At 36.3% G+C, this 12,706-nt stretch overlaps 1 protein-coding gene across 7 annotated transcripts in view; it reads right to left on the reverse strand.

Moving 5' to 3' along the window:
- UHRF2 (ubiquitin like with PHD and ring finger domains 2) overlaps positions 1-12,706 on the reverse strand; it is a 64,274-nt gene that overhangs the window by 34,618 nt on the left and 16,950 nt on the right. For all 7 annotated transcript variants that reach the window (XR_009447595.1, XR_009447594.1, XR_009447596.1 and 4 more), the window contains exon 4: positions 729-947. Coding sequence is in view for 4 of the 7 variants with exons in the window: in XM_059656711.1 (XP_059512694.1) it covers positions 729-947 (219 nt within the window). In the remaining 3 variants the exon portion in view is untranslated. The remainder of the gene's footprint in view (positions 1-728; positions 948-12,706) is intronic.

The following is a 12,706-nucleotide window of genomic DNA, read 5'->3' on the forward strand; positions in this document are numbered from 1 at the left end:
CATATCCCCAGTAGGAGGTGTGCAGGAGGCAGCTGATCGATGTTTCTCTCTCGTCGATGTTTCTAATTCTCTGTCCCTCTCCCTTCCTCTCTGTAAAAAATCAATAAAATATATTAAAAAATAAAAAGTATTTCTTCAAGAATTTATGATGAAAATACCTTGGAGTGATTTGGTGTTTTGGTGACATTTTTACCTTTTGAATTATCTTTGTTAAGCTTGTCAGATTCTGTAAGTTGAAGAAATTACTACATAAAGAAAAATTTCAGATAGTTTTACAAGTACAGTAGGTAGACAGTCACAACTATTATATCAACATAGATCCTCATGGCGACCATGGCTACTGAAATGCTCTTGTATATTATTTGATTTAATCTATTAAAAAAAAATCTGTGAGATGTGCAAGGATTTCTCTAATAAAACACTCAGTTATTTCTAAGATGCTTTAAAATAATATCTCCAACCATAAAGTAGCTATGGAGATTTAAGGGTCATTCTTAATAAAAAATTTTCAAGAACTTATTTTTAAAAGTATCCTTTAGTAAGTAAATTTCCATCTTTCATAGATGGCCCCATTTAAAAAAAAGGAACGTGTGCTTAATATCTAAAAATTACATTCCTAATTTTTAGATATTAAGCATAAGCAATACATAAAGGAGGCAGGTCTTAATTTTACAGAAACCATTGTGGAACCAAAGGCAGCAATGCTAGAACAGTGAAGAGAGTCTTACCCCAAAAAAACAGTTGCATGAAGTTCTTTTTTGGTCCTTGAAATTGTCTTCAATTCAGTAATTTCTGCATCAAACCAATGTCCTCTATTACTAGGAATTTCTGCATTGTAATTAACCATTACCACATCACCGATATTCAGTTCATTCCATTTCAAAATGGTTCTAGCGCGTGGTCGAAGATCCTTCAGATTTACTTTTACAATACCACTTTCCGGATATCTGAGAAGAGAGGAAGAGAAGAATCACAGAGCAGTGCGTATGATTACTGCCAAAGAAGACTAAAATTATATGCAACCTATAGAAAAACCTAATCATATTATTCTTAATGGTACTTAAAGTAAATGATATTTATTCATTATATTAACTACCAGAATAAATAATTCTTGCTAAAATCTTAGTGAGACATTCTTTGCTAACTTGGGGGTAGTTAAAACAACAACACCACACAAGTTCTTCTTTCTCCACCTTTTCTTAACCCAAGTTTAAGAATTACTTTAACAGTAGATGCTGACCTCCTCCTGAATTTGGAACCAGTTCCAGTTCTGCCATTTGTTTTAGATATAATAAGAACATGAACCCAGTTCATTTGCATGGCAGTCATACATCCTGGCTGAGGGATCCCCAACAAGTGCATGAATTTCATGCACTGGGCCTCAAGTTCAAAATATAAGTGGGTTTGAATTTAGAAGCAGCTCTAGCACCGAGGTTTGGTTGCTCTGAATCAACAAGTACTATGCAGGCCTAGAACTCTCACAATATATCTAATTCATTTAGAATAAATTAATACTAAGCCAGGGTGGACTCTTTAGCTAATTAGCCAGTCATTTCACATTTTAGTTAATTGGGGGAAAAAATCTCAGGCTTTGCAAGGGGCCCATTTTACCCTCAGTGCCATAACTGCCTCCACCACAAGCCTTCCAAATAACCATGCAACCTTTGCTCAGACAGTAAGTGATGAGGTGTCAGTTTTAACCCTAAAAAGAGAAAATGCTTGATACTGAACCAAAGATAAGCTTTGGAACACATCCATTGTATGCCTAAGTTACACCATGAAATTTATATACTCTCTCCATGACAAACCTAATACCTGTCAAATGTATCTGCTGCCCTCAATCTTCTCTCTTAAATAAAAACATTTTAAATGAATTTACTTCAACTTATATGGCAAGGTTTTGAAACCATTATCATCACTCAAAATGTTTTACTTTCAGCTTGTCTGTGTTTAAATTCCCACTTTAGCTTCTTGCTGCTCTATAGCCTTGGGACAGTTACTAAAACATCTCTGTGGCTCAATCTCCTATGTAAAATGTACCTAATGGTAATAACTGTACTCATATGGCTGTGAATTTGGTTCCTGCCTTAATATTTTTAAGGCCATATAAGGTAGAAAACTCCTTTTTTAGATCGGACTCTTTTTTCAGCTGTAACATGAAAATTATATTGACATCATATTATCATGTATTACTGATGTTTAATACAGTAAAAAAAGCATACTTTAATGGCAAAAACCCCCCCTCCATTTATTTGTCTAAGTTTGCCAAAATTAGACACCAGGAACAGAATATTTTGAACAAAGAGAACTTGAACAAAGTTTTAAAATTGTATACAAAATGTTTATAGAAGATAAGGTAAAATAAATCATTTTGTATTTTAAAGAATTTAAGCTACATTTGCCCTGGAACTAAATTACTATTTCAGAACAGAATTATATTGTACAGTATATGTATATATACGCTCTATGTATATAGTAAGCCTGTGGATAATGTCATAAAAATGAAGTGTATTTTTATAATCCTAGTAAAAGAGATGTTATGTCAATTGCTATGTAAAAAATAAACATGGAAGGGGAATATAAACTACTCTTAAGACAATATCCAAGTGCTCAAATATTACTATTATTCTTTTCCTGGGTATCTTCATCTACACATATCTTACTATATATAAAGGGATGACTCAAAAGCTCTACTCTATCCCAAAATTTCCTCTTCAGATTCATATATCCAACTACATTTCTAACACACATCTCAGAAGCACCTGAAATCAAAGTTATCCAAGATAGAATTCCCATATCCCATAATCTGCCAATATTCAGTCTTCTCTAGAGGAAATCTTTCATACTCCCAGAAACTTAGGAGTTATCCCCAATTTCTCATGTTTCCATTTAGTTACTAGGTCCTCCTTATGCAATACCTTCAACACTTCTTTAATGAAACTATACCCACTTAGTGAAGACCTGCATTTCTCTAAATCTCTTAAGGCTCAACATAGCTCCGTTATTAGGATCACACCTTATAGTCCATACCACACTTTTGCCAAAGATTCTAAAACATAGATCCACTTAAAATATTTTATGAAGTTTGATAACAATATATGTTCATAGGCTATGGAAAAACAGGTATTCTCATACATTACTGCTGGGAATACAAAGTGGTACTGTCCCATTATAGAGGGGAATTTGGGCAAAGCCAGAAAAACTGTCTATATATTTACCTCTTAACCCAGGTATTCCACTTTAAGAATCCATCCCAAATATAAACAGAAATCCTTATGAAAAGAAACATACACAAGGCTATTTATAGCTGTACTGTCTATAATGGAACTAGAAACACTCTAATGTCCACAACAGAAAAACCACTTAAAATAACAGATACAATTATATAATGGAGTATTATGCTCCTATAAAAAAGAATACCTGCTATGGAATGATACATATGGAGAGCTATATTAACTCAAAGAAAGCAAGATGCAAACAGTGTTTATATGTGCTACTTTCCCTCTAATGAATGTGAGGGGAAATACAAATAAATGTGAATATAGCCGAAACCAGTTTGGCTCAGTGGATAGAGTGTTGGCCTGTGGACTGAAGGGTCCCAGGTTCGATTCTGGTCAAAGGCATGTACCTTGGTTGCAGGCACATCCCCAGTAGGGGATGTGCAGGAGGCAGCTGATCGATGTTTCTCTCTCATCAATGTTTCTAGCTCTCTATCTCTCTCCCTTCCTCTCTGTAAAAAATCAATTAAAATATATATATTTTTTTTAAAAAGTGAATATATATATGTGAAAAAAAAATATATATATAATTATAGGAGGAACCAGGAGGGACACAGTTTCTCCTAACATATTTATTTTGTTTTAGAGATTTACTTATAGAACCATGTAATGTTTCACATAATTATAAAACAATCAACAAAATGTGAGAAATACCTAAAAATCAAAAGCAAAATGAAACAAGCCCAATGTCCATCAATAGTACATGAGTGGATAAAAAAGCTGTGGTACATTTACACAATGGAATACTACTCAGACATAAAAAAGAAGAAAATCTTACCCGTTGTGACAGCATGGATGGGCCTGGAGAACATTATGCTAAATGAAATAAGCCAGTCAGAGAAAGACAAGTACCTTACAACTTCATTCATGTGGAACCTAATGAACAATAAACTAACAAAATAGAAACAGACTTGTAGATAGAGAACAGACTGACAACTGTCATAGGGGAGGAGGGTTGTGGGATGGGCTGAAAATGGTGAAGGGATTAAGATGTTTCTCTCTGGCAATGATGTTTCTCTTTCTCTTCCCCTTTCTTCTCCTCTCTCTCTCAAGTCAATAAAAACATTTTCTAAATAAACTATTATGTCAGGTTCAACATGAAGGAGCTCTCACAACCTAGAGATGGGACAATTTGGGCACACACACACACACACACACACACAAAACTGAGTTAGATTAAAACAAATCCATTAGTTCATGAAACTTAGAAGTAAAAATCTCACTGGCCAATCTCTGGAGAGTGCTAGGAAACTTACTCATTCTGAACACTGAAAAAGTTCAAGAATCATTCATTTATCCTACTTTCCTATATGAACCAACTGGTTGAGGTAAGTTCTTTATGAAAGAATAACAGCTAATAAATGAAGGAAAGATAGAAGGTATCACCATTTTTGCAACACTTAAGGAAACAATGGATTTAGGTAAAGATTTATGACTGCTAAAGCCATTATGGATCAGGCTGACACCACCCAAAATCTTACCACAAAAGAGAAGAAAAGCAGGTATTACGTGCCTCCCAATGACATACAATAAGTGAACACCATCTCTCAACTAACCTTATCAAATAATATAATTTAAACCCATCAAACCTCTAGAATTAAGTATAAGCTTTCAGGAAACTAACATTAATAGAGTAACATGTTAAATACCATTACAAAAATAATATAATCAGCAAAGTCCAGGCAATGAGAAAACTGAATAAAAGGCGGGTAATCTATAGGTTGAGACTTAACCACTCAATTAAATGAAATGGGCAGATCTTATTTTGATCTTTAACAATACATATACATATATACATACATATATATATATGCTTAAGCAACCATTAAGACCGAATGACCATTCGACCAGTCGTTATGACACGCACTGACCACCAGGGGGCAGACGCTCAATTCAGGAGTTGCCCCCTGATAGTCAGTGCACTCCCATAGCATACCTCCTGCGGCCCCTCCCCCTGCCAGCCGGCCCCCCAATAGGCCTCAATTGCTGGCCAGGCTAAGGGATTACCCATGTGCGAATTCGTGCACTAGGCCCCTAGTGTAAGTATATTTTTTAAAAATACAATTAAGTCTGAACGTTGACTGTTTATTTGATATTAAGGATTCGTAAATTTCTTGTAAGATTTCTTTTAATGTGTTAGGGTCCCCAAGTCCATCCTCAGGCTCACTGATTTGCTAGGGCAGTGGTCGGCAAACTGTGGCCCCTTGAGTGTGGCTCTTCCACAAAATACCACGTGCAGGCGCGCACATACAGTCCAATTGAAACTTCGTGGCCACACTCAAGGGGCCCAAGAGCCGCATGTGGCTTGCGAGCTGCAGTTTGCCGACCACTGTGCTAAGGGAACTCACAGGATTCATTCTCACAAGATAGCAGACTGTCTGTTCCCAGGTCTATGATTTACTACAGAGACAGGATAAAAAGCAAAATCAGCAAAGGAAAAAGGCACATGGGGTGTTGCACAGAGGAAACCAGGCACAAACTCAGACTTCTCTCCCAGTGGAGTCACACTAACATGCTTAATTTGTCCAGCAACGCGATAACCCATGTGAAATACTATCTACCAGAGATGTACAGTAAAGAATTCCCACCCTAGCTGGTTTGGCTAAGTGGATAGAGGTTGGCCTGCGGGTTGAAGGGTCCCTCCCAGGTTCGATTCTGGTCAAGGGCACATGCTCGGGTTGTGGGCTCGGTCCCCAGTAGGGGGGTGTAGGAGGCAGCCAATCAATGATTCTCTATCATTGATGTTTCTCTTTCTCTCTCTCCCTCCCCCCCTCTCTGAAATCAATTTAAAAATATTAAAAAAGCCGAAACCGGTTTGGCTCAGTGGATAGAGCGTCGGCCTGCGGACTGAAGGGTCCCAGGTTCGATTCCGGTCAAGGGCATGTACCTGGGTTGCGGGCGCATCCCCAGTGGGAGATGTGCAGGAGGCAGCTGATCGATGTTTCTCCCTCATCGATGTTTCTAACTCTCTATCTCTCTCCCTTCCTCTCTGTAAAAATCAATAAAATATATTAAAAAAAAAATTAAAAAAACAAAACAAAAAGAATTCCCAATATTTTTAAGGAGCTAGTCATGTAGGCCCAGCACATACCAAAATTCCAGACTCCCAGAAGCAGATGTTTGGCATAAACCATATTGTTCACACAAACAGTTTAGGCACGGTGAACCATTTTTATCAGGGATTTTTCAGAAAATCCTCACCTAAAAGTAAAGTTCCCATACACCAAAGGTCAACCACACACAGGCCTTTTAAAAAATAGAAGTCTCAAGTCTAATATGTTAGCTCTTTTCTACATACTTTAAAAAGAATGCTTTTAGCTATTTTGTCAGTTGAATGCTCTAAGACGGGTGGGCAAACGTTTTGACTCGAGGGCCACAATGGGTTCTTAAACTGGACCGGAGGGCCGGAACAAAAGCATGGATGGAGTGTTTGTGTGAACTAATATAAATTCAAAGTAAAGATCATTACATAAAAGGGTACGGTCTTTTTTTTTTTTTAGTTTTATTCATTTCAAACGGGCTGGATCCGGCCTGCGGGCCGTAGTTTGCCCACGGCTGCTCTAAGATGTCAAAATAAAAATGAACCTACGAAAATTAGCAAGAACAGGACTCGGTAGCAAAAGTCCTTATCATAATGGTCTGTCAGTTTGAAAGGAAAGAAAGAGGTTGGGCTTTGAAAAGCATGAATGCCTGACAAACTCTTGGCCGGCCCAATGGTTAACTTTGGTCCAGAGACTGACCAAACAATTCCACATTGGGTAGAAACTGCCACGCCCTAGAACTGCTGCCACGCTTAGTCACTGGCTAGAGGATGTCCGGAAGAGTGTGGCCTTGATCACTGTGGCTAAAAGTTATAAACTGACTGCATTCATTCCTTGTAGCTGGTCAGCAAGTTCTTTCTATGGAGTTTTGAGCAGTGCGCCCACTATAGGTACTAAAGCCATACATAAGGCCATGTCTGGTTGAAATGATGTAAGGTTCCAGACAGTGATGGCGAACCTCTTGAGCTCGGAGTGTCAGCATTTTGAAAAACCCTAACTTAACTCTGGTGCCGTGTCACATATAGAAAAATTTTGATATTGCAACCATAGTAAAACAAAGATTTATATTTTTGATATTTATTTTATATATTTAAATGCCATTTAACAAAGAAAAGTCAACCAAAAAAATGAGTTCGCGTGTCACCTCTGACACGGGTGTCATAGGTTCGCCATCACTGGTTTAGGACTTGCTTCAAAGTAATCCAGTGGTGCTTGGAAGTGCTAGTATATAGATGGCCAGGAGTTCACAATGGTTGAAGCTGAGTGATGGGTTCACTATACTGTTCTCTCAACCTATACATAAGTTTAAAGAATTCTACAATAAAAACAAAATGCTTTGAGGCTCAAGTTAAAATCCAAACAAAAGGCACTTTCTACTTTTTGCAGTTTTCCCCTATATATATATAACATTTAAAGAGTTAACACTCAAGGCTTAGAATAAGACAGGCAGCCTTCTGTCCCAGCCCATACACTCGATTCCTGTTCTCCAGATGCAACCATTTTTAATTCTTAAGCTCTTTTATTTACCTCTATATCTTTAAGTAACACACTTATACTTTTTAACTTTCAACTGTTATTCTACCCACCCCTCATGTACAGTTCACTGCCTCCATCTTCCTTTCTCATAGTTACTAACACAAGACCCTGCTCCAAGTGTTCATATATGTTAACAATTCTTAGGATAGAGGTAGGTGCTATTCTATCCCTATTTTACACATGAGGTACAGAAGTGAAATAAGTTGTTTAGGAAGAAGAGAGATGATTCAAAATTCTGATCATTTGGCTCTAGGCACATACTCCTACATTGACAAACTTTTGTTCTTAACATTATACAAACTAAGTTGGTTTGTATAATATTGATAAAAATAAATATTTTTAATAAAAGTTTTTACATGTTGACTAAATATTACTCACAACTAAATAATGAAATGTGCTTTACATGTCGTTTCTTCCACTGATTTGTTTTCTGTTGATGCTTAACTGTTCTTTTTAGTGGCAACTTGCCGTTTTCTTGTGTACCCATCATTAATTTTTTTCCATTCTGCCAGTTTTAAAACTCCTCTACATTCAGACATTCCTGATACTCTACTAATCTTTTGGGCTTTAAAACATTTTAAAGACCTCTGTCCTATCATAATCTGGAAGCTTGCTGTAGGACTAGACCACAGATGTCATGGTAGGACCTCCTTTCAACATTTCCTGTATTGAATCCTACTTCCTGAATACATCTTCCTTTTGTTTTTTCCCCTCAACTTGAGTGGGGTGAAGAGTGGTTAAAATGCTCTTTCATAGAAATTAACCAATCCTCTTGTTCTCAGCTTTATGTTGTATGCCTACCTCCAAGGTACCTGGTGAGTCCAAGGCCTGAGCCTCCCAAAGATTCTTCAATGCCAATTTACTTGCTTGTTGTTGGCTTCCCATCCTTAGGTTTCAGCTTTCTCTTGACCTGCTAAGTTAGGTATCATTTATCCATTAGCTTACCTTCCAAAATGTTGCTGTTTTCTCTTCTGTGTCTTTTATTTCTATCCTATTTATTGTCCTTGGGGATTTACCCATTTATTCTTTTACTATCTTCTAGGACAGTTTAAGGAGTGGAGACAAACATGCATCTTAATCTGTCAAGTTTACTAATAACTGGAAGTTCTTGTTCATCTTGAGTTTCATTTACTACTCACCGTATACCTCCTACTCTCCAGTCATACTAATCACCCTTAGGTAACCCCATTATTTCCTACTTCTCTATCTTTGGTATCATATTCTTCAGGAATACAGAAGTATCTCTTCTACCTGTATGTATTCTGAGCTCTGGGTACTCTAAATGCTGGGTGTGCATATTTCTATCACAGTATACTGTAAAACAGCAAGTTTTCATTAAGGAGCAGGTGTGCTCAAACTTTAGCATTTGCAGTATACCAAGGCCTACAAATATTTGAAAACACACAACTCATAAACAGAAAAGTCTGCTTTTATATAACTAAAGCTCTTAATCGAATATAATAAACCAGTGATGGCGAACCTATGACACGCATGTCAGAGGTGACACGCGAACTCATTTTTTTGGTTGATTTTTCTTTATTAAGTGGCATTTAAATATATAAAATAAAAATCAAAAATAAAAGTCTTTGTTTCACTATGGCTGCAAATATCAAAAAATTTCTATGTGACACGGCACCAGAGTTAAGTTAGGGTTTTTCAAAATGCTGACACGCCGAGCTCAAAAGGTTCGCCATCACTGTAATAAACTATGACTACCGTATTTCAAAAAGATCTCCTTGATTATGCTGTGTCTCCTATTCTTCCTTTGAGAAGTCTTGATCTAGACCAGTGGTCGGCAAACTGCGGCTCGCGAACCACATGCGGCTCTTTGAACCCTTGAGTGTGGCTCTTCCTAAGCCTTAGGAGTACCCTAATTAAGTTAATAACAATGTACTCACCTATATAGTTTAAGTTTTAAAAATTCGGCTCTCAAAAGAAATTTCAATCGTTGTACTGTTGATATTTGGCTCTGTTGACTAATGAGTTTGCCGACCACTAATCTAGACAGTTCCACATCTATGGGAACACAGAATTCTATGCAGAGCTAGTAACAAAAAGACTTTTTAAATATTATGTTGTGGTACTCTTAAAAGTGAAAAACCTGTAATCAGTTCAACTGCTTCTTATAGTAGTAAGCAAGTCTTTTTTCTTTTTTAAGTAGTATAGGCAGTTCCCAACACAGCATTACCATCACCCCCACAAGTTCTAACGTGTGGTTGAAGATAACCAGTACAAATTAGTTCATGCAACTGATTTCTTCCAGCATTTGCAATGAGAATAACTGTACAAGAGACTGTATAAAATATTCTGGGAAATGTTGAAAGCTTGAACAACTTCTAAAACAGGGTTCAAGATATCCCAAAGGCCTGAAACAGAGAGGTAGGAATGTATCAAGGTCAACTTTACCTACACTGAGCTGAGGGCGAACCCTGTACCTATAGAAGAATGAAAGTAGGGTTTTTCATTCTTTCGTACATGAATCTGAAGTGTTCTCAGAATCTGAAGTCAAGGCATTATTCTAATATAGGTATAAAATAAATTGATAAACAAAATATTCATTGAGTGAAGTCTGGGGAATGATGTTTTAGGGCAACTGATTACGCACAATTTAAAAAATAGGTTTATTATAAAATGGTAAAACTACATTTCCTTAGGTGACTTTAAAGCAACAAATACTTTTAGAAAACTCAAACTGTACTAAGCAAAGTAGTAGAACTGAAATTTCCTCCTAAAACATGGTTTCCTGATGTTAATATGCTATAATAAGGACACCATTCATCTGGAGGCATGTTCTAGTTTAGCAAATCTTTAATGTCATACCACATGCAAAAGAAAGCATTTCTTATTCTGATAGATAGCATTACTAAGTTTCATGCCTTAAATGTAAAACTTACAGACAATTAAGAGTAACTTACTTAAAACTGCTTACAGTAGCACTTTATATATTACATAAAAATAAATCTCATTTGTAGAACACTAACAATGTTGGATAACTATATTAAGAATAATGGAAACAACATACTTAGGTTAAAAGATACCCATGCCAAAGATAAATCCATATTATTTAAAAATACTTACCAAATATCCTGGCTTTATTAATAAATAAGTGAAAATCAAAGAAAGAAATAAACAAACAAAAACTATTATTACTGGGTACTTTTCAAGGTTATTAGGAAATAACGAACCTAAGTCACATATTTACAGATGAGAAAATTAAAGCTGAAAGAGCTCAACCTAAACAAAAAAATTACCAATAAACCAAAGACCTAGAACTCAAACCAAATTCAAATGCCTGAACTATATAGAGCCTGTAAGAGAACCACTGCTCTGTGTATTTAACAGGCCCCTGAGGTACCTGTTTGAAAAGCAGGTTCCAGGAACCTACCTCAGACCCACCCAATGCAGGGACTAGGGATGTCTGGTGTCCCTCAGCAATCTGCATTTTATATAACTTACCTGGGTGAATCTGCAGTGTTGATGGCCTCTTTTTGAGAAAGACCAATGTAAAGGGATAATGTATATATTTGAAAAGGTAAAAATCAACTTGTATCTGTAAAGTCACTTTTCTAAGCACTATGTGATCTTTATAACACAACAGAAGAGCAATGGTTAAGGTCACAGACCTATCTAACTTCTTCCGTCCTCCTTTTGATTATCATCCTTTCAGAATTCTGCAAGTCACAGAAAGTTAGAGGAATATTCTCAGTTTTGGGTAAATATGTTAGTAGCAACCAAGAAGCAATGGGGCAGACTGGTCACTGCAGCAGGGTTCTGGAACTAAAGCTCTCCTTCTAGGTCCTCATACTGGAGATCAAGACACTTTGGCTTGGTCTTGATTTTCCCCCCACCAAAACCTAGAAATTATTTTGACATTGCTCAGAATTTTGGGGGGCTCTTGTTCTGATGTTTAAAAATGTCAGCTCTGCTTAGCTACAGACAATAATTATTCATACTTAAGATATAAGTAAAACTTTCACAAGCATTTTTCTTCTTTAAATACATACTTCCTTATCAGACTATTAGATGTTTTCTAGTTTACTCCTCTTCACAGAAATGAGCTAAAATTTATACATCAAGATCTCTAAATTCAATAAAGCAATTAAAGCAAATCACTAACAAGAGTAGTTTTCTCAAATTCACCTTTTTTAACTGGACTGGACTGTAAGACCAAATAAAGCTACATCTTGAATCCTTAAAAGCAAGAAAGTATCAGAGAAGATTTTGAGATCTTGTTCAACAATATGTCAAATTCAGAAAGCTTATCCTAGAATGACTGCCATATTTAAGAGCCTAATTTAACAGGAAAACCAGGACTAAACTCAGAACAAATATGCATCTATTATGAAGTATTCCCCCCCCCCCCCGGGCCCCAACTGAGAATATATCAACACACCATAATAGATAAATTCCCCAAAAACACATTATGGACATTGCTTTCTATGCAAAGTTAGTATAGATAAAGACATTGAGAAATGGTCCCTCATTTAAAGTCACACACATCATTTAGCTTGAATGAAATATAATTTCTTTTAGAAATAGACTTAATTCTAATATTTTTCTCTAAATGGAAACAAAATGGAAAAATCAACAAGACAACTAGATATGTACGAAAATAAGGATGAACACTCATAGTTGCCAGGTGTTACATATCATCTTCAGCCTTTAATAAAACATATTTACTATATTTAAACTGTCACTATCAATCCCTTTCCCCCATATTGCTCTTTAGTAGAAAATGCTTGATAAAAATGGGCCGAAGATTCATTCCAATCAAGACAAATTTCTTTCATTACAAAAAAATAAAATAAAAAGCCAAATAAATACTAAGGTACTGTGATTTGAGCTAGTATT

This window comes from Myotis daubentonii, chromosome 11, assembly GCF_963259705.1.
Source record: "Myotis daubentonii chromosome 11, mMyoDau2.1, whole genome shotgun sequence".
In the NCBI taxonomy this organism is placed as follows: Eukaryota; Metazoa; Chordata; class Mammalia; order Chiroptera; family Vespertilionidae; genus Myotis; species Myotis daubentonii.